The following is a 24,045-nucleotide window of genomic DNA, read 5'->3' as shown; positions in this document are numbered from 1 at the left end:
TTTGTTGTGACAGGAAAATGAACCCGCGTCCCTCAGAGGACGAGTCCAGCGTCCTAACCACCTGGACGTGCCGGGCCATTTCATTTGCTTGAAACCATCCCAACTTCCTTAAAACTTAGTGATAATTCTATCTTGTTTTATAGTAATTACTGAACAAATAATAGTAATATTCAAATATTATAAAATGCTTTTATTGTTTCGGTTCTATATAAGTATTTACTCTAAATTAGTCGAACTTTTTTTGTTCCAGAACTCAAGAAACCAAAGAGCATTCAATCATAAGATTTTTTTTGCGATAATCTTATCAAATTTCTTTTTCAAGATAGTTTTATCGATTCGTGTTAATGTTGTTGTCGTCGTTGTATTAGTGCAAAGCTACACATGGGCTATTTGCACTTCCACTGCGGAAACTTAAACTCCAAGATTTTAGCGCTTCAGTACGTAAACTTACCACTGACTCCCTGTTTTACGTAGACACTTGTAAATAAATATGTGAGAGTGTGTGTGTGCGCTTGAGGGCAATTAAATAACAACTTGTACAGTGACCCTAAATATCACGTATAACTCCATTTCATTAATAATAACCGGAGCTAAACCTTATCTATATACCTTACACAGTTAGGGCTGAAAATATTAAACGTTCACTCTTCAAGTAACATTTAAGCATTACATAGGAATTATACATAAAGATGTCTTTAACAGCATTAAGGAAATGTTCATTTACCCAAACGTAGGTGAATCTGAGTGTTTAGAGCGATTTTTACCCACAACCACAGCTTATGAAAACGTAACTATTGGCGTGTTTTTGAACGAACTATATTATCCGTATTTTTTATGAAGTACTGTTTAGAACAAACGCAAATATTTATCGATAACTGAACCCGTTTTGGACGGGATAGGGTGATATTGTATATGTCAAAAAATGCGTATTATTGCTATAACTGCTATAGATCGTAGTGTTCAAAGTCTGTTTATAATCATCCGAATTTCCAGATAGGCCATGATTATAAGAAACAAATCCCAGACAGTAGGTCAAACCTTTCAAAACAACAATACTCAAATAGGAGATTCGATTCCCCATTGCGAACAAAGCAAATATAACCCATTCTATAGCTTCGCGCTAAAATAACAACAAAAACATTACTTATCGGTGTTTATTTCATACCTTTTAGTACAAAAATTGTGAATTATATTATTCCGAAATAAATTCGTACACACGAATATCAAATGTGTTCCTTATGTTTAAACGTTTGAAAAACCAACTTTACATATAGTTAACAAAATACCTTTACATATGAGAGCATTTCATGAGTATAATTTCCCATGTTGTGTGCATGTTTACATCAAGTGGTTAGGTTTATTGTTTGAAACGCAGCTATTAGCTTTATAAAACACATTTGCTGAGATAAAATGTTACAAGAAAGGAAATAGATCAATTAAATGTATCTCGTACTTACATTGTTGAAGCCTATTTCACGTTTAGCTGGAGGCTAAACAAGCATTGCAAAGAAAACCACGCGATAACTCCTGGTAATAAATCCTGATTTTACAAATTATCGTAATACAAGAAATCTGTTCAGTGAACAGATGTTTGGTCTTTAATTTACTGACACCATTTTTTTCTATTTTCAAGAATACAGCCGGACTAAATAGCACTATGACTGTATATCGATGACCTTAAATATATCATTTTTTTTTAAAAAACAGTAGAGCAACATATACCGAAACAGACTACACTGGGAGTACTTCATAAATCCACGCACAAACACAGACGCTTGCTGAATTGTTTAAAACGTACGGTGTGGTGATCCTATATAAACTGGTTTGATTATAAGTTCTTGATTCATAATAAATAACTCCTTTTTTTTTCTCATGCTAAGGCATTTAGCTGCTTTGATAACCTTTGTAAAAAAAATTATGAACATTTAAGAGCTAAAAGGTACTTTAGAACTAGTTCCATATCAAAAGTTACAGTCGGAATATGAGTATGTTTTGGGCATGATGATAGACTCCAGTTATTTTGTGAAATAGAAACAGTAGACCCTAAACTTAAATGAAAGATTACATGGACTTAAAATAATCGCATGAACTAACGTAGTAAATACAGTGTTATATTACATGTTATTAAAAGACACCAAAGCGTATTCAACTTGTACGAGGTCTGTTCAAAAAATACGCGGACTGTTTGAACTGCGCGGCTCCAATTAGTTCCAGGGGAATCCGCTTGGTGTCGCTAGGTCCGCACAGATCAGCTGATTACGACGCCATTTCCCAATTGCAGATATCTTCATTTGTGTATTAGCTACGCGGTTTTAAGTGAAGTGCGATTTTTTTCGTTTGGCGGATTTCAGAATGAATGACCTGAAGGAGCAACGACTTGCTGTGAAATTTTGTGTTAAACTTGGAAAATCTGCGACTGAAACTTTTGCTATGCTTAACACGGCTTACGATGATGTTGCTATGAAGCGTACGGCATGTTTCAAGCGGCATGAACGTTTTAAGGATGGTCGACAATCCATTGAAGATGATGAGCGTCCTGGACGTCCTTCCACGTCAACTGACGACCCACATGTCGACAAAATCAACACCCTGGTGCGGGCAAATCGACGTCTGACTGTCAGGGAGCTTGCTGAAGAGCGTGGGATATCAGATGGATCTTGTTACGAGATTTTGACCGAAAAATTGAAGATGCACCGCGTTGCCCTCAGAACTCATTGCTTTGAAATTCAGCCCTCAGAACTCGCGAATTTTTAGCCAAACACTCGATCACTGTTCTTCCCCACCCTTCACCCCCACCTCACCTGACCTTACTCCTTGCAATTTTTTCTTGTTCCCCAAACTCAAAAGATCCTTGAAAGGAAGAAGATTTGAGACGATTCCCAAGATTAAGGCAAATGCGACGAAGAAGCTGGAGGACATTACAAAAGAAGCGTACCAGGACTGTTTCAACAAGTGGAAACACCGTTGGGATAAGTGTGTGCGTTGGGGAGGAGAGTACTTTGAAGGGGTCCCAGACCTGTAACTTCTAAATAAAGTACATTTTGTTTTATGACGTCAGTCCGCTTATTTTTTGAACAGCCCTCGTATTTGATGAACATCAGATACGTAAACTACTGTACACTGTTCTCCAAGAAAAACGAAAACCTATAACTTGATATTCATGGTTATGTTGAGAATCGTAACTTATTTGATATCCGCTATAAAATAAAGCCAAGATTTGACGTAAAACTATATCACACGTGTGAAATGTGTTGATGTTTTGAAGAAGTGGTTTCATTAAGTTTAACTCTGAAAGAAAGAAAAAAATACGCGAACACGGAATTCCCTTGTTCTGCTGCACATGAATAGCCAAAAAAAAAGGAACGATATGTTATGTGCTTATTTTAATTTTAAAATTACAAAGGTTTAGTTTTACTCTGTACCTGAACACCACGTTTCTGCACGAGAAAACAATGTGTCTTGATTATTAACTATAGCACATATATCCTCATACATTATCATATACACTTAGAACCCCAAGCTGACTAAGAAGTAAGCCTTCTAACTAGCTCATTACAAATTCCAAATCAGAAATGTATAAATATAGCATTTCGGAATTGCCGCAGGTCAATGACTTGTAAATCCATTCTTTTCATTTTTGCTCTGTAATAAAATTCAACAGCTTGGCTGGACTATAAACCATCAAAAAGTGCATTACTGTGAGCATTTTGCTATAATTTATCTTTGCCATGTTTGTGTAATATATTTTTCCTTTACAAAAGTAGTCACAATTTTGTGCTAATTTGATTTACAATATCCTGAAGTTCAATAAAGCAACATTATTTGCAGGGCGCCTTCTGTGACATATATCGGTCAATATTTTTTATATTTCAGCGCTTAGCAATACACGAACTAATATCAGGTAGGTTTTTAATTTTTCTCTAGAGAACAAAGTATAGAATATTTATAGATTAATTAAAGCCACTATGAGAAACATTGGAAGCAATGCTTCATTTTTTTTATAACTTTACAAGGAAATTTAAATCAATTTATAGTAGAACATGCCAGCATATTCGCCGTTGTTGTATTAATGTATATATACAAAACGCACCGCTAAGAGTTGTTATTTAAGACATGAAGTGAAAAAAACAGAGATTTGTTATCTAAAAAAGTTAATAATCAGCTATACCTAGTTGACAAAAACAGATCAGATTACTTTTTACTTAGAAAAATTTGATTGAGATAATTTTCCAGACCTAGCCACATTATAATTCCTCGTAAATCCAGGCCAATTAAGTATTTCTCTTACTTCTTTTGAAATAAGGTAGGTTGTTTGTACGAGATTGAAAGAACATTAAAATAAGAATCTTTCGGAATAATTGCATGTCTACACTTCAAAGAAAATGCAATGAAAAATATTCGAAAAACATTTTTAACCAGTGAAAATTGGTCATTTTATACAAGATGTCAGTTATTAAAGAATCATTCCGTAGAAAAGACCGCAAAAAGTACAAAAAATATATTCTTAAAATGTTCAAAAATGTTAAAACACATGTCTATAACAAAAAGGTTTTTTATTATTGCAACGTTTCGGACAGAAGCCCTTCGTAAGGCAATATAAACCATATTGTATGGAAAAAAAGGCTTAAACAAAATCACCAACATATACACTTTTATTTAAGCCTTTTTCTTATGTAATACGGTTTATACTGCCTTATATTGCCCGAGAAGTTGTATGTAATAAAAACGTTTTTTTTTTATATATAGACATGTGTTTTAACAAGTTTATCATTTCTTTAAATTACTACTGTCAGGCATTTTAATCAATATATCCAAGAAATGGATCATTTTATAAGTCATTTCAACAGCAGTTTTAATGTTTCGACTTAAATCACTTATATCTTGACTAAAATTAACGTAGCTTAAATTTTCATCCAAGTAATTAAACCATCATCAATGTAACTGGTCAGATGGTTAGGTCGCTTGACTGGCAATCTGGGGGTCGCGGTTTCGAATCTCCGTCACATCATAGATGCTCACCCTTTCACCCGTGGGGGCGTTATATGTGACTGTCAATCCCACTATTCATTGGTAGAAGAGTAGCTCAAGAGTTGGCGGTGGGTGGTGATGACTAGCCCTCATGTAGCTTTGCGCGAAATTCAAAAACCAACCAAACAAACAATCACAACCGTAATGTAAATTTGCAGCATTAAATTTCTGTTGTTTATCAGTATAATAAAATGCAACATCCAGTGTAATTACATTGGTATTATGACCAATTTAACTAGACAATTTAGATAAATGTCTCAGTCATCCTCCCTCTTACTAGAATGTATGAATTCAAAATATGGGTGTCAATTTGAGTCTTAAAACAAGTTTTAAAGAGAAAAATCATGTTACATTATAAGGATTCAAATAAAAGTTATTTTACGGTGATTTTAGTAACAACAGACAGAGATAAATCAACAGTGCACACAAGACTCGCTTTTGTTAGTCACAAAAACTGGATCTAATATCTTCAGGAGCCACACAGAAACACAGTGATCTTGAAGAAGCTGTGGTTCAGTATTCATATCTACGGCTCAGTTTCTCCTGTACAACAACAGCATACAGTATGTAGTAATTACTATTAATAAAGCAATAGATACTTTAAATGTAGAAATTTTGTTTAAAATAAAACAATCGGCACACTAAGCAAACCGTTGAACCATGCTGTGCTCTTCAAACCGCTCTTCCATCCAAGAAATATTAAAAGACGACCACAGAGAGGACTTAAAGTGAATATTCGAAATAGGATGCAGTTAATGTTCTTTGTTACAATAAAAAACATATGAAAGTTGATATCATTCATAATATGTATTATTGATATTGCAAAGTATAAAGCATTCTTATAACTTAATATTCCGTCGACAAAGTCAATACCATGAAAAGGATCTAAACTACTAATTATTTTCCCTCGCAAAAGATTTTTTCCCTTAGGCAATTACTTTTTATGGGCATCTTTCTTACTAAGCGACCTTATTTCTTAATCTATTCAGCCAAAGAATTGGCCTTAATAACGTTCAAAAATTCTACCATCCATTTTTTCTCACTGACATTAATCTTCTTTGAGTAAATATATTCTTGTAAATCTTGCTAGAGACAGAAGAGAAGGTAACATAGAAAAGGGGGGTACATGATGTTCTAATACTGTTGAACTCTAAGACAAAACCATTTATCTGTAATAGCTACGTATGTGTGACAAGAATGTGCTATCTGTTACCAGAGTAAGGAAATGAAACTAAAATAACTGATGTAACCCTTTGTCCTTCTTTTCTATAGGTAATAAGCATGTGGGGTGTTTATATCAGAGTGCACATGCAGAACTAATATATTCACTCTTCCCTGCTGCTGGCTATTGAAAGAACGGGATATATTATCCCCCCGTTTACGCCTTAATTTCTTCCCATAATACTTTATAATCCATTTAAATTGTTGAGGCACAGTTGTTGGTTATTTCCATTCAATATATCTTAGAGAAAATAAAGATTAACACAAGAAAGTAATGTGAGCTTAAGACGAATGAACATCAAGGACAACGCAACAGGTAGAGACTACCTGCCTATCATAACTTTCAAACACCACAAGAACTATCAAAACCTAGCGTGTTTTTTTATTTATTCTAATAATGACTGTTTTATAATACGTACATACAGATGCAGCAAGCAAAACATAATTAAAATATGGATTGAAAAATTAGATACCTAAAATTTTCTTGTCGTACAGTTAGCCTTCACGGCAACGCAAGTATATTTCCAGACAGAGGAAATTATATTAATGTCTTATGCTGAAATTAAATGGCATTTATTGCTACTGAATCATTCTAGTTGGGTACATAAGTTGATGCTTTCTATCCGTGTATGCAAGCCATCAGGGCCGTAATATTTTGGTCTAACGCATAGTCAAACAAATTTATTACAACGTAATTCTTAATCACGTGATGTAAGTCACAATTCCGTCATTGAATCAATGCGTTATAGCTCTGAAAGGTAAATAATCAACAAGGCCATAACGCGTTTATTGAACGCGTTAAAAAATTTAGACTACGCATTGAATTGATCCAGTACGTTATGATATTGTGGGCTACTGATCACATGGCCATAAAATGCTTCATTCGATATAGCGTTCGAATCAACATGATATAGCCTCAATGGTTTGTCACACACATGGTCCATTCAACATAGAAGTGTGAAACAATTCTATCTAAGTATTTTTATGTATGTTCAGTTATTACCATAGGTGTTATTAATTACAATCTTACAATGAACTGTCTGAAATATCTTCAATCACAATGTGTTTGTTTGTGGAATTTCGAGAAAAATTACTTGAGAACAACCTGCACTAGTTGTCTCTAATTAAGAGTTGATACATTAGAAGACAGGCAGATAATCAGTGTCACCTTTTTTTTTGCACCAATGAAAAGTAGAATTGACCAAACATTACAACTCTTCCACGTCTGAAAGGACAAGCCTAGACGTTTTAAGTCCAATGATCTGACCACAAGGCCATGCCAGGTTACTTTGAATCAGAATAAAATTTATAATAGGTTATTTGTTATTTTGAGTTTCGCGCAAAGCTACTCGAGACCTATCTGCGCTAGCCGTTCCTAATTTAGCACTGCAAGACTAGAGGGAAGGCAGCTAGTCATCACTACCCACCGCTAACTCTTTTATCTACTCTTTTACCAACGAATAGTGGGATTGACAATCACATTATAACGCCCCCACGACTGAAAGGGTGACCATGTTTGGTGCGACTGGGATTCGAACCCGAGACCCTTGGATTAGGAGTCGAACACCTTAACCCACCTGGCCATGACGGGCCTTTTATTATAGAGCATATATCAATATCATAACCATCAATAATTTATAATGAGGAATATTTTGTTTGTTTGTTTTGAGTTTTGAGCAAAGCTATATGAAGGCTATCTGCGCTAGCCGTCCCTAATTTAGCAACGTAAGACTAGAGGGAAGGCACCTAGTCATCACCACCCACCACCAGCTCTTGGGCTACTCTTCTACCAACGAATACTGGGATTGACCGCACATTATAACGCCGCCACGACTGAAAGGGCGAGTATGTTTGGTGTGAAAGGGATTCGAACCCGCAATGAGGAATATATCAGTATCAATATTATAACCATCATAAATTTACAATTGGGAGTATATCAGTATCGGTGTTGTAATCATCAACAACCTTGTATTCCTATACATCAAATTAAAAAAAATCTTTCACGTAATACATAGGAGTAAAGTTTGTTTGTTTTTGGAATTTCGCGCAAAGTTATACAAGAACTATTTGCGTTAGCCATTCTAATTTTAGCAGTGTGAGACTGAAAGGAGGGCATCTTATCATCACCGTTCGCCACCAACTCTTGGGCTACTCTTTTACCAACAAATAACGGGATTGGCCGTCACATTATAACGCCCCACGGCTGAAAGGGCGAGCATGTTTGATGCAACGGGGATTTGATCCTGCGATTCTCAGGTTACGAGTAAAGCGCTCTAACCACCCGATCATGTCGGGCCCCAGGTGTAAAGTATTCCTGGCGCAGTGTAATAGAGTAGTGAAATAGATAAACAATGATATTGTATCTAAATGTTATTTTAATTCAACTTAAACTTTTGCTAGAAATTCAAGCTATAACATAATAAAAGCTATACACATAAACACAGTATACATGGAACCAGTGACCATTCATCCTTTGGTTTTATGTCTTAAGTTATATAACAAAAACGTGAATTAAATGCCTTTCTTTTGGCTATTGATATTCCATTTGCCGTAACTTCTATTCTAAAGACATCACCTTGAAAGTGGTGGCGGCCCCGGCATGGCCTAGCGCGTTAAGGCGTGCACTTTGTAATCTGAGGGTCGCGGGTTCGCGCCCGAGTCGCGCCAAACATGCTCGCCCTCCCAGCCGTGGGGGCGTTATAATGTGACGGTCAATCCCACTATTCGTTGGTACAAGAGTAGCCCAAGAGTTGGCGGTGGGTGGTGATGACTAGCTGCATTCCCTCTAGTCTTACACTGCTAAATTAGGGACGTCTAGCTTTGTGCGAAATTCCAAAACAAACAAACAAAGTGGTGGTAAACTTGTCATTCAATATTACTATCAGATTTTCTGACCGGCACCTTTTGCACATGTGGACTAAATGACAAAGTTTATTTTTCACCCTCTATCTTGTCTCAAAGTGTAACATAAATCATAATATTTCTACTAACTGAAAGGGCATAAAGAATGTATAAAAGTTCCCTGGAGGACGACAGAGGAAATTCTGATCCTATTTTTTTTTCAAGGCCACACATACAAGTCTCTAAAGGAAATAATTGGGGTAGACACATTTCTCTCGTTTCCTTGAAAACAGACAAAATATTGGGAAACAAACTTGTTAATAGATTCACTTTTCTTATTCTATGGATATATTTTACGTTTACTGCCCTCTCGTGATCATAAAACGTACTACCCATAATTACATGATTATGATATTATTCGAATCAAATCTAGTTACAGTGTTTTGTACGTAAAGATTTTCTTCAATTTGAAATGGAAAATAGAAAATTTTAAAGCCAGGATTGTTTGCTGCTATAGTTTGTTTTCAAATTGTACATTTATAGTATTGAACTGTTTCTTTTTTTTTCACAATACTGTATCTTTAATGATTTGAGCTATGCAAGATATTATTCTTTATAAAACATAATTAACTTTATAAAAGGCAAATAAACTTGAAATATATATGCATAATTTTGGGACTAGAATTACTAAAAAATATACTTATCTCATTATCTTGTATTTGGCACGGCAGGCCAGATGGTTAAGGCACTGAGTCGTAATCCGAGAGTGGAGGTTCGAATTCCCATCACACCAAACATGTTCGCCCTTTCAACCGTGAGGACGTTATAATGTAATGGTCAATCCCACTCTTCGTTCGTAGAAGAGTAGCCCAACAGTTGGTGGTAGTGATGACGAGCTGCTTTCCTTTAGTCTTACACTGCTAAATATGGGACGGCTAGCGCAGATAGTCCTCGTATAGTTTTGCGCGAAATTCAAAATGATGTAAGTTTGTATTATTTTAATTTCGTACAAAGATATACGAGGGCTATCTGCGCTAGCCGTCTCTAATTTAGCAGTGTAAGACTAGAAAACATGCAGTTAGTTATCACCACCCACCGCTAACTCTTTGGCTACTCTTGTACCAACGAATAATGGTATTGGTCACACTATAACACTTCCACGCCTGAAAAGTCGAACATCGTTGGGGTGACGAGAATTCGAACCCACGACCCTCTGATTGCCAGTCGAGCTCCTTAACCACCTGGCCATGCCAGGCCTATTTCGTTAAATTAGCTTTTATTACTTTTAGTACTTTTTTCAGTTTACAATTTTTTCCGTACTACTGAGCTGTTTTTCAAATGAAACGAGCAGACAAAACGGTAGAAAAAATATTCTCTATGAGAAAAACTGTTTCTTTCGTCCCATTTTAATTTTGTAAAAATACTTCAACTACATCAGAAATTTTGTTTTTTGTTTAATTATATTTTGCAAAATATTTTCAAAATTATTTAACGCATGCCTTTCAATATTTTGACAAAAAAGTATTCTGGATTGTGCAAAGTTTTTCAGTTAAAAGAAAACACTGAAAGGTGCCACAAAATCACAAAGGATAAATATGAAACTATTTCTACCTACACAGTTTTTCAGTAATGCCTTTTCAGTTACATAAACAGATTTTATAAGAACAGAAACAGAGACTGTTGAAGAGAACTGAGTGAGTCACTACCCCTCTACAAGTGTTGTTTATTTTGCTTGAAGTTAAATACCGACCTGTAAAACGAACTATCTGTATTCTGCTACCACGGATATCAAAACCTGGTTTATAGCATGTGAGTCCACAGGTTTCCCGTTGTGCCACTAGGGTGCTGATGTTTACTAAAAATATAGTGATTTTCAAAGTAAGATATTTATAAACGTGCAAAAACTTGCGTGTTTTTTTATATTATTTTATGAATGGGTGGGTTGAACAAGAAGTAACAAACTGAGTACCATTTCATTCTCGCTGTGTCATAAAAGGAATACGAACAACAAAAATAATGGAATAAATTGGAAGTGAAATTCTCAAAAATAAAAAAAGGAGTACTCAGCTGGATAAAGTAGACCTGCTTTTCAAAAAGAGAGAAAATATACGTATGAACATAAAATATACGTATGAACATAAAAACGGCAAAACAGCTGAATTAAGTTCCAGTACTCATACCACCTTAAAAATAAGTCCGGTAATCAATAGCAGTGAGTACCCACAGAATTTCAACCCTGGAATAAAGTATTTCAATATCTAAGGACTTCAATTAATATTGCCTCTCTCAGTGGGTCAGTGATAAGTTTTTGTTTATTTGTAGTTAAGCGCAAAGCTACACAAGAGATTACCTATGCTCTGCCCTTCATGGGTATCGAAACCAGGTTTCTCATGTTGTGAATCCGCAAATACGCCACAGTCACTGACTTACAATGCTAGCGATTCGTTGCAGTAGAGAGAGCACATGTAGCATATTATGTAATTTTACGATAAAATTAACAAGTCAACTATTATTTTGGTATGGCTGAAAGGAAAGAAATATCCGGTGTAATGGTATATACATTGTGGTTTGGATGTCACTCAGTGACTGTGTATTACGTTCCAAAGCATATTGAAGTTTGTTTATTTGTTATTTCATTCACAGTTAAACTCTTGTTCCTTGTGTTTATAAAATTCACCAGAGGCAGGTCCAGCGCCTGCCTTTTCCGGATACGGGTGTGAGAGGAGAATTGTTTGTTTTTGAATTTCGCGCAAAGATACTCGAGGCCTATCTGCGCTGGCCGTTCCTAATTTAGCAGTGTAAGACGAGAGGGAAGGCAGCTAGTCATCACCACCAACCGCCAACTCTTGGGCTACACTTTTCCCAACGAACAGTTTGGATTGACCGTCACAATCTTACGGCTATAAAAAGTCGAGTAAACAAAATATAATAATCAATTGTCGTGGTACGTAAAATTATTTTTGGCAGAATTAGAATAAATTAATCTATGAGGCCTCCCCCTATTTTTATTAACTTATATACTTGATTCAATTGTTTTTACTTATCAGGATCTCTACTAGCCTATCCTCTAATTAAAATTCTTTCAGGAATAATTAAAGTAAATTAAATAAGAAATCGTGAACATGGTCAAATTAATCAACCGAAATGGTTTGACTTCTGAGACCAAAATTGTAACTAGGTCTCAAATCAACCCAGAGATGATGAAGTAATGAGCTAAAAGTTTATACTTGAAAAAAAATACAAACTCTGTGCCATTCTACGAGCCGATATGCTGCGGCTAAATATCATTATTTATAATTTTTTAAATTTAAACTCCAAACATAAATTTCAATTTATTTTAACTTGTTTTATACTTGGCTGTTAGCTGACAGCAAACGGTTGTAAGAGAAAATTGGAATATTATGGATTTTTCTGTTATAAAACCATCAAAAAGGGGAAACAGTCATAAATGAAAGATTTTATCGTTTCTAACCTCTTTAACAGAAACAATAAGTTTATAACATATCACATTGATTCCAGATAGCGTCCCAGTAACTCAGCAGTAAGTCTGAATATTTCTAACACTAAAAAACGAGTTTCAATAATCATATTGGACACAAGAAAAATAGTACATTGAGTAGCTTTGTGCTTAACAACAAACAAACAACAATTCAGAATTAGTTTCACTACAAAAATGATTTTTTATAGAAATCTCTTAAGCTCAGGTAAGTTAATTTGTTGTTTCCAGTGTGTGTAAAACAGTAAAACCCAGTCCTGCACTAGCTATAAACATATACAAATATGATTATTTTTTTTAAAATATGCATATCTCTGACAATGATTTAAATGGTAAATAGTGTCATTTGGTCGAATTTATAAGTCATTTAATCCTAATTCCTTACCAATTCGATTGACTGATTGCTTAGAATTAAGCACAAAACTATACAAATTTGAGATTTCAAAATTACCACAGCATACGACATATTTAAAAAAATATTATCGATTGAAAATGGTAAATTTAAGTTTTTTAAAAAATATATAAGAAGGATAAACGTTGCAAGGTTAATATTTATTTATTTTTAAATCTGTATGAATGAAATTATTAAAAACATTCATAATAATGATGAAGTTGATCAATACAGGATCTTATAGAGTTAAAGATTGGAAAATCGAAAATTTTGTCCAGCGTTCACTGAATTACCAGCTTGAACTTAGTTTTATATGTAAGTTACTCAGCACGAAAGTTCATCTGTTACGATATGAAGCATTGAAAAATAGATATGTTTCAGTAAAACCCGTTAGTTTAAAGCGAACCAGGAAAGTTCTTAAACGTAATGAATAACATCTGATGTATAATATAAGATTTGAAAAACGTTGAAGTAAACTCTTTTATTGAAATTAGTTTTGCATTTAAAGCAATTGTCAGCAAGAGAAACATAATATTGTTTGTTCGTAGTAAAGCCACACAAATATCTGTGCTCTGCCCTCCGCGAGTATTGAGACACAGTTTTTGGCCTTGATAGTCCGCAGACATACCGCTGTGCCACTGGAGGGGCAAAACAGGGGTCTGTCTACCTACCGCTCTTGATAAATAATAAAAAAATAAAAAAATGGCTATCACAGGGGGTGTTTTTAGGCTTACATAAATGTCAAGAATATTCGCAAACGAAAAGGTGTCAAGGACGATCACAATAAAGAATTACTTTTCTGAAGGGTAAGACGAATATTTCATATTCATACGTACTATACTATCGCCCAGTGACAAATGTATTTTTTGTGAAAGAAAAATATTTTACAAGGAATAGGCGAAATAAAGTAGTGGAAAGTATTTCAGAACGGCTGGTTTGGGTATTAACACTTTTATTGATAAACAGAGAACAACGTTTCGACCTTCCTAGGTCATCTTCAGGTTAACAAGGGTTTTTAAAGTGTTAATACCCAAACCGGCCGTTCTGAGATACATTTTTATTTCAAGTGGGTTTCTCGCCATCAAGAGAGTAGTAGAATGTTATGTTTGAAACAGCTGATGGTTCACCAGAAAAGCAACAATAGGGCAGTAAACTGCTTACTAACATCAAGATTCCGTTTTGTTTGCAAGAGAAGCACATTGTCATCATCCTTGTCATTTTTACACATGAAACAACAAGAAATATCTACAGACTGAATGCAATACTGGAGAACTAACTGGATAGAATGTTACTTTTGATAAAGTGTTTGAGTGCATTGTTAACTACGTTTAACACAGAATCACCAAGAGTTCTCAGCTCGAAAGAACAGTGTGTTAAAAAATAAAGCATTGCTCATTCACGTCGGGAAATTTCCCAGTTCACTACAAGCTGCCCTACGAAACGTATAGGTGAAACAATAAACTTCTTTCTTAATTTGGAAATTTGTTGTTGTTTTCAATTAAGCACACAGCTACACAATGGGTTATCTGTGCTCTGTCCAACACGGGTATCGAAACCCGGTTTTTAGCGTTGTAAATCAGCAGACATACCGCTGGGTCACTTGAGGCCAAATTGGAATTACACGGCAGAACTGGTATGTTCAAATGTACTTATAGTCAGGATGAATTTATAGTCAGAAATATAGTTTCACTAATCTGACATATTATTTTAGTTGAACAAAATTAAATTTTCGTTTTCTGCAATAAGTTCGCAGCTTTCTTGAGATCAGTTAAATTGTTATTGTAGTCTTATTCTGTACCTCTTTAGAACTATGTTTGTTTTGAATTTCACGTGAAGCTACTCAAGAGAAATTTGCGCTAGCCGTCCCTAATTTAGCAATGTAAGACTTAAGGAAGGCAGCTAGTCATCACCACCCACCGCCAACTCTTGGGCTACTCTGTCACCAATGAATAGTGGGATTGACCGTCATATTATAACGCCCCACGACTGAAAGGGCGAGAGTGTTTGGTGCAACGAGGATTCGAACCCGCGACCCTCAGATTACGAGTCGAACGCCTTAACCCACCTACCCATGCTGGGCGTTCCTAATAGATACTTCCTACAAAGACAGGTATAGAATATATTATTATATGTTTTACGCATACAATAAAATTTAATAACCGTGAAATAATAATGCATTAACTTACTGTTTTGTTATTCGTAAAATACTTGAAAAAATATGCTACAATTCATGGATTCCTAAGACTACTCGTGATTCTGTGCAGTTTACACATTTTTAATTGTTTTTTAACCTTCATTTGCAGTTCAAAAAGTGTACAACTTCGTGAAAAAAGATTTTTTTTTCCTCCTTAAATGCTTAAAATCTGCTGGCTTTCGGAAGTTTCACTTTTGAAACCTAAAAAAGGTCTTCCGGACAGGTCAAACTCCGACTCTAAAAATATTTCTACTAATCCCCTCTCATCCATGATAAATTCTTAAGTTAATATTGGTCTGTCTGTTATAATAAAGTTATGATAACTGTTAATGTTTGCTTAGCTATTGTAATTGCCTGTACGATGAGTGTTAATTTTCGTTGTTATTGTAAATAACTTTATTGAGTGTTAATATTTTCCTTTTCCTTGGTAATTGGTAGTAAATACATAATCAGTATTGAGGTTTTAAAGCACTCCAACATACATCACTGTTGCTACTTGTAATTATTGATCAATATCTGGAATTTTTTTAGATATGCTTTGTATACATTGGAATATGAATAGACCCTGTTAGCAACTGTGTGCTTTGTTGATGTCTGTCTGGAAATTGTTGAGAACTTTTCAAAAGTATAGAATATTTATCTGTTTCTCCGAAAAAAGAAAGACATACCTTCTGAAAGCCTTGAAATTATTATTATACTTGCACTTACTGGGATATGAGTAGTAATTGTTGATAAATGTGTGTATCGATTGCTAATATATGTTTGATATTCGTAGGGTATAATGGTACACTTTAAAATAAATCCATTACGGTTATTTATGTGATAATTATTGTCTCTTGACTGGTACGTTATTTTCTTAGAGCTGATATATGGCTAACGCCCTGTAGCACAATATATATCTGTACAGTTTCTACCTGTGCACAATTTGCACTTTGGAATTATTAGTGATTATGTCTGAAAGTATTTGCAGTACTTGGTTGTCCCTTATTTTGTACTGAAAGATAACAGGTTTGGTTTGATTTGTTTTGAATTTCGCGCAAAGCTGCATGAGGGTTATCCGCGTTAACCGTCCCTAATTCAGCAGTGTAAGACTAGAGGAAAGGCAGCTAGTCATCACCACCCACCGCCAACTCTTGGGCTGCACATTTACCAACGAATAGTGGGATTGACCATCACATTATAACGCTCCCGCGGCTGAAAGGGCGGGCATGTTTGGTGCGACGAGGATTCGAACTCACGACCCTCAGATTACCAGTCGAGTGCCTTAATCACCTGACCATGTCGGACCAAAGACAATAGGAATACAGCTATTCAACAGCTAGCATCGCCATCTCTTGAGCTACTCTAACCGAACAATACAACTTGGCTTGTAATCTTTTAACACATCCACGGTCCAAAAGTGCAGAAAGTGATATTATGGTAAGAGGAACCAAACGAAAGATTCTGAGAAAATACAGTCTGGCACGCTTGTTGCTATGCAACACTCAGCCCATTGAGTTTAATATTCCACGTGATTAAATAGTCTTAGTGCAAAGTTGTTGGTTCAAATAAACCGGCTAAAAGGTCAATGTCAGTAAAAAAGTTGTATTTATCTCAGAAATGGTTTTTACGCTTATTATGTCTGTGACATAAAGTAACAATCAAAGTTTGTATCACTTCTTTCCATTAACACTACTTTACACAATATGTATTTAAAACATTTAATGAAAAATGTATAAAATAAGTTGTCTTTTCAACTGCCTAGAAAGTGTGTGTTTTCTCATAGCAAAGCCACCTCGGGCTATCTACTGTGTCTACCGCGAGGAATCGATCCCCTGATTTTAGTAGTGCAAGTTGGAAAACTTACCGCTGTCCTGGTGGAGGACCTCTCAAGACTATCTTTAAAATACGTGATTTTGCTTTCTGTGTTTTCTCAAATAGAAAGCTATGCTTAAAAAGCCAGCTATTGGTTATATTATTACTATATTTATGAGTTTAATAATTTGCTTAGAAAATTTAGATCTTCGTAAAAGGAGAAGAATGTATTTATAAACACCGTTGTAATTTTACGTTTTTTTAAAGTTGCAAATTGTTATTGTATTAATTTCTATTATGCTCAACTTTATTGAGCTGATGAAAATAACATTTTTTGTATAATTTTCTTTTATTGTTGTTATTTAAATAGCGGAATTGTAATTAAATGCGAGTGGCGTTAAAATGTAAATGCTTCACTTTCCATTCAATGCGTTATAATGTGACGGTTAATCCTACAATTCATTGGTAAAAGAGTACCTCAAGAAGAGTAAGTGGTGATGACTAGCTGCCCTTCTCTATAGTCTTACACTGCTAAATTATGGACGGCTATCGCAGATAGTCCTCGTGCAGCTTTGCGGAGAATTCAAAAGAAACTGAACTATGAAAAATATAAAAACTGAACCACTCGCAAAATACATAATACTATATGAAATTTTGAATTATGTTATGAAATATTTAACAATATGCCCATATTTTTATTTTTGCATTTGAACTTTGGTAAAATCTCATTTTCAAACATTTTTTTTCTTTTCAACGGTCTTCCATGGCAAAAGAAACCGTTGCCCAGAACGGTTACCCATATTTTTATTTTTGCATTTGAACTTTGGTAAAATCTCATTTTCAAACATTTTTTTTCTATTCAACGGTCTTCCGTGGCAAAAGAAACCGTTGCCCAGAACCATCTGAGGCCCAGATATAATAATAAACAGTAAAATATGAAGTATATAATAAAATAATAAGATAATTTAATTTTTTCCCTTTTTTATGTATTTCGTTTTATCACTGATAAATACAGTTTGTCAAATTGTATGGTATTTTCTTAAAAGTAAAGGTTGAGAGGCCCACATTTTTATATTTCACCCAGGACCCAGAAAACACTAACACGGCACTGATCCCCTAATGGTTAGAGCGTTTCACTAGCAAACTGGGCTCTTGAAAACTAATCCTGTCGACAAACAAGCTTGCCCTTCCAGCCGTGGGGGTACCATAATATAATAGTAAATAAGTATTAGTATTATGAAAGCTCGTGATGGACGGTTTAGTCTAGCTACCTTCCTTATCAAGCCAAAATTACGGACGGCTAGAGTAGATAGCCTTCGAGTAGCTTTGCGAAAAATTTCTAAGTAAAACAGAAACAAGTAAATTATTCAACATTCAGTAAGCACACAGTTTTTGGAAAACACCTCATTAGAAGTGGCTGAGGAAACTATCCATTTGTCTCATTTTGCCTACATATGCAAGACTGACTTCAAACGACAGCACCATTACTTTTTGTTTCACAATAATGGTTTATAGGATATTCATCATCAGCAATAAACGTGTAAATCATGTGATAAACATGAGTAGCCTTATAGTTTTACATTAATTTACTTCACAAACACATACACACACTATTGTAGTTAGCTCGTTAATAAAACTAACGAGAAAACACGATAGTTTACTTCATCTTCAAATTATTCAGTTTCATTTGTACGTCCAACAGTTATACACTTACGTATAACTTAAAAGTATAGGGAATTTTTTTTTTGGAAAACAACTTCTGTAAACAGGATAATACTATTCTAAATACGAACTGTAAACCTATGAAAAATTAGCTGTATTTATAAATAAAAGTCGAAATATTTTCTGTACACTTCTCTATGGCCGATTGGAGAATCACAAACACTGTCTAAAATGATTCTTTTTGATAAATTGAATGTGAGTAGATCGAAATACATATAATTATATGTTAATATAAAACAGTTCGTAGTTCAACTGGAATCACTTATAAGACACGCATAGCCAAGTGTTTAGCGCGATGGATTGTGAATTTGAAGGATCATGGTTTCCCTAACTGTTGCAGTAAAATCACGCTTTGCATTTTGTATCCATGACTGAGTTATAAGGGGTACGGCCAAATTCCAATTTTCGGTTCGAATAACCTAAAGGTTAGCAGTAAATGCTTTTGACCAGCTGCTTTCCATCCTGCCTATCATTTCAAACTCATAAAAGAAACACCATTGCAATTTGTTGATAAGTCTGAACACGCAAAAATAATAATTGTTATGCAATTAGAATTAATTATTATGATTACTCAAGGATCTCAATAATTTTCTGGGGATTTTTAATACCACCGCCTGAGGTCGTTATATTTTCAATCAAAAAACACATGACGATCGAAAGAAAAGAGATAAGTAGATAAAACGAATAAATATTCACCTAAAGATTTTTATCGACTAGTTTTAATATGAAAGATAGCACTCAGCAGACATAATACAAGACAGTAGTTGCACTCCAAGATACAGCTTATTGTTGCTTAGTTATTACATGTTAGGTTGTATTATTATCAGTGATGTAGGACTTTCTTTCTTATATCCTACAGTAGACTTAGAAACTGGAAGAACCAGTCCCCGCCTCCAACTTAATGCACACAGAACATTTCGAAGGGGTTTTCCCACTAGAAGGATTGGTATAAGAAGTATTTCAACACATCTGCAAGCACTGAGAAAATGTTTGGCCTTAACCCTTCAAAAAAGAAATACAGAAAAAGAGCATTAACTAGTTCAGTCTCGTGCACTGTCAACATGGAACTTGTCTTATTTACGTGAAAGTTAAACAATGGAAATGCTTGTTTAGCCTTTCTGAGGTGACTTGAATGCTTGATCTAAGAATTTTCATTATTAGAATAACTAAATAAACTCAAGAAATATATCAACATTTTTTAACATTAAAGTATTTACGTACATCATTTTTCTTCAAAATCATAAACAACGACAAACATAACTATCTGTTCAGTAAATTGGCTCAAGGTTTAAGATTTCATTAATTTCCTTTTGAATTAAATATTTATAAAATGTCAACTTGTGTTTTTCCATGATTAGTTACTGTGATTTTTGAGCTTTCTGGTTGCCAACAGCGTTTAAAATATCCGCTCTTGTACATATACATATATGTACAAGCTATTTTTATTTTGCCAAACACGTACATTCAGAGAAAGACCACATAATTGACACCAAAACGGGAATTGTTGTTTCTTGCTGTGTTGCTTTGTTTCTAAAGAAGCTACAAATATATTAATCATAAAAATATTAAAAAGAAAGATGTATCTCGAAGATCTAAGAAAAATCTTACTACGTGGAATGTGTATCTGAAAAAATATATATATTCAGCTCCATCTGGTAGTTGTTTATCACTTTATGTATATTAAGTTCGCGCATCCTGTATGTAAAACGGCTCATAAATCTAACGTGCCTGATTACCATATTGATTACTATAGTATATATCCGTCCGTTTATGGCTATCATTCTAATTCGCTGATTACCACGTGCCTTATGTTATAAAGTAACTCAACGAACCTGATGAGCCATGGAATTCACCGAAAGGACTTGTCTGGACAGGATATGACATATGCAGTGTGGCTTACATATTGCAACATTTTTCCCTTTGTTTACATTCATTGGTTTTTAGAATTTCCAATACGTATATTATTCTTGCACATTTTCAAGAAATGAACATTTCTAAATATTTAGGTTCTTGTTGAGTCTGTCCTTCTACTTCTGTGTTTCGAGTGAAACGAATTTAGTCTTTACATATTTAATATTTATTGTTACATAATTACACACGTTAACAACCGAATACTAAACCTTGCATCGGCACTTTATTATTAAATGTACAAGGCAAAAGTGTAAGTAAAAGCCATCAAATTAAACATGAAAATGTTTAATGTTTATGAGTTTTAATATACACGTAACAAAAACCTTGAGGGATTATATTACATGTAGTGTTGGCTTTAAACCAGATCAATGGGACTCTCGGGTTTTCCCAACATAATAACCTTGATTCTTGTTTCACTCTAGCAACCTGGCCTCTGGTGACGAAACCAAGACTAAAACATAACGGAACGGAAGTTACACTGAGCGTAAACACTGAGGGAATTCCCAAAATTATTTTAAAAAATCAAATACTTTGCTATGTATGACGAATAAATACTTTAGTGATCCTGGGTGACAAGTTAAAAGCTGACTTTATCAGGGTTCTACTTTGCCATATTACATTTCAAATCATAAAATTATATAACCAGTCATATTGTAAACAAAAAAGGGAGATAAATATATTTTTTCTTATTTTTAGAAGTCAGTAGATTTTTTTTAAAGTGAGTTGGCATACACGTGTTTTATCCCGCGTGGGGTTTTCGTTAAACAACGTTTCTTAGGAGAAGATTATGAACACGACCCTTGGTTACCTTTACAGACATAAACCATAATAATTACTTCGCTCACAGTTCTAGAAGAGCTGCAATGAGCTGCTGTATTTCTGGTCTGGCTCCTATGACAACATTCTTTTAATCCTCTTCACCACCTAAAGTGTACACCGGTAACTAGAGAAAGAGTAGCCAGTTTTTCTACTGACTGAATCAATCCTTCCCTTTTTGTACCGACACTGTTCACTATTACAGATACATATTTCTTTAAAATGTTACAAGTTTGTGTCTTGTATGTTGTTTCTAAGGGTTTGGTTTGGTTTGGTTTGAATGCAAACCTACACCAGAGCTATCTGCGATAGCCGTCCCTAATTTAACAGTGTAAGACTAGATGGAAGGCAGATAGTCTTCACCACCTACCGCCAACTCTTGGGCTACTCTTTTACCAACGAATATTGGGATTGCCCGTAACGTTATAACGCCCTCACGGCTGAACATGTTCAGTGCGACGGGGATTCGAACCCGCGACCCTCGGATTACTAGTCGAGTGCCTTAACCACCTGGACATACCGGGCCGTTTTTAAGGGATACTTCATGTTAGAAAATCATATAATGTAATTCTCCCAAAAGGGAGTCACTTTTAGACACCTACATTTTCAATTCAACGAAACAGTTTTTTTAACCTATATAGTCCCAGGCTATAGGAATGGCAAGAGGAGAAGCGTTTAGAGATTTCGAGAAATACTCTACTATATGAACTTCATTTCGTACTCGCATCCTGTTAATAAACTACGCTGTTGACATGAGGTATGGTTGAATATTTTACCTTGGCATTCAATCCATACAAATATGGTATCAGTCTTATGATATTTAACTTACCATTGCAGCTGAAACCTGCAACCATTATAACTTCCTTGGGAAAATGTGCGCGACATGTTCTGTTCTATATTTGAAATATTGTATCTTGGCAGGATGATAAGTTGTCTAGACTTTGTTGTATATACTTAAGTAAATAAATGCTTTGTCTAACAACACGTGCTCTCTTTTCTCACATAAGAAACACCGTTCAAACAGCTTTTGACAGTTGATCTTTCATTAAGCTATCCGCTTTAAATATAGCTTATGATCACAGTCTATTTGTCGTTTTCATATCCCTAAATCCATGAACGTTATAACTCAGAGAAATGTTCCTAACTTAACTGTCATAAACAACTACAGTTTATGATTCTTCTAGTGTCCTACTGGTTAGCTTTCTTCGTTACATCTGAAGTGCGACAGATAGAAGTGCTGGAACTATACGTTCCGTTGCTTCATCAATAATAATCATTAATCAAAATTTCAATTTTTTTTTAAACGCTGACATTTTGTGACTTGTTGCTTTCATAATCTTAAAATGGGAAGATGTAATGTTGTAATGTTCCTGTAATTTAATCCTCTCAGAAAAGGTAAATTCTATGTGTTATCTACTCTTACAATATGAAAAATGTAATGTTCAACTGAATTGTAACTAAAGGATCAGGGGTTTTAATCTGTGTAAGAACAGGACTACCTGAGGAGAACATAAAAAAGCAAGCCACATGAATAACCAAGGAAAAGGTTGTTTAGATGTATAAATTGTTATGATAGATTGCGAACAGCCTTGTGTAGTTCGTGCATTTCCATTTATTCAATCTTTTGGTAGCATTTTTCAATGGCCTTAAGAATAAAACTGGAACTTCGCTGTAAAATAGTTTTAATATGATATATAACCTTTCTTTATGTTTTATGCTTAATTGTTTTTATATTAATAATTTCATTTATTTTCCAAATTGCTCTGAGCTTCGTACATTTTTTTACAGGACAAATTCCTGTTAAATCCGTTCGAGGGCACTTCTAATTATCTCTTAGGTGAGTTTTCAGGTCAGCAAACGCCAGATATGTCTATGTCTTACGTCAATATGGCTACAGGAGTGTCTGCACCTGCTTATCAAGACTGCCCTTACAATTCAGTTCAGAATGTCAGCTCGTGCTCCTTCGTGGAGACAACAGCTTTTGCTCCTCTTCCTCCTCTGAATATTCAGGCAGATGCATCACAACCTCAGGTGCTTGGAAATGGATTTCCTTGTGACTTTGCCAGTGTATCACAGCCACACAAGATTCATTCACTGGCACTACAACCTCCATCTTTTCCAGGTAGTTTAATAATTTATTTTGTATATTATGTTTTCAGTTGTGAATTGTAGAATGGAAACAAAAAGCATATTTATATTTTTCTCCATTATTTGCTTGTAGGAAATATATATATCAAAATCCATACTTTTCATCAAACTCTTTTTGTTATGAGAAAAAAAAAAGTTAATTATTTCATTCATTTGGTTTATTTTTGATACATCTGTAACTGTGTTTAACAAAAGCGAAATGTTAGGAGTCTTGTTTCCTGTGTAATTCATAACTGCATTTTGAAATGATATCACACAGTATTTGCGAAGAATACGACATCTAGTTATACAAGAAAAGGGCCACAGAAAATACAACTTTTGTTAAATGTATAACTTTATTATTTATATTGTTTTTCTTCTCTTGTAAGTTAGTTACAGAACGTGTTCATTTAAGTCATTCTTATACGGTTTGTTTTATCATCAGAGAGATTGGATTTTTTATACAATGCTATAAAATAGCTTCTAAAATTTTAAAAAACACAC

The 24,045-nt window shown here is 34.6% G+C and overlaps 1 protein-coding gene across 1 annotated transcript in view; it reads left to right on the top strand.

Annotated features, from left to right (window-relative positions):
* The window catches only part of LOC143229435 (nuclear factor NF-kappa-B p105 subunit-like), a 153,902-nt gene that overhangs the window by 5,992 nt on the left and 123,865 nt on the right, over positions 1–24,045 (top strand). The window contains exon 2 of the mRNA XM_076461764.1: positions 23,203–23,536. Within this exon, the coding sequence (XP_076317879.1) occupies positions 23,203–23,536 (334 nt within the window). The remainder of the gene's footprint in view (positions 1–23,202; positions 23,537–24,045) is intronic.

This window comes from Tachypleus tridentatus, chromosome 10 (genome assembly GCF_004210375.1).
Source record: "Tachypleus tridentatus isolate NWPU-2018 chromosome 10, ASM421037v1, whole genome shotgun sequence".
NCBI lineage: Eukaryota > Metazoa > Arthropoda > Merostomata > Xiphosura > Limulidae > Tachypleus > Tachypleus tridentatus.
The sequence above is the reverse complement of the archived record's forward strand: the minus strand, read 5'-3'. Positions and strand labels throughout refer to the sequence as shown.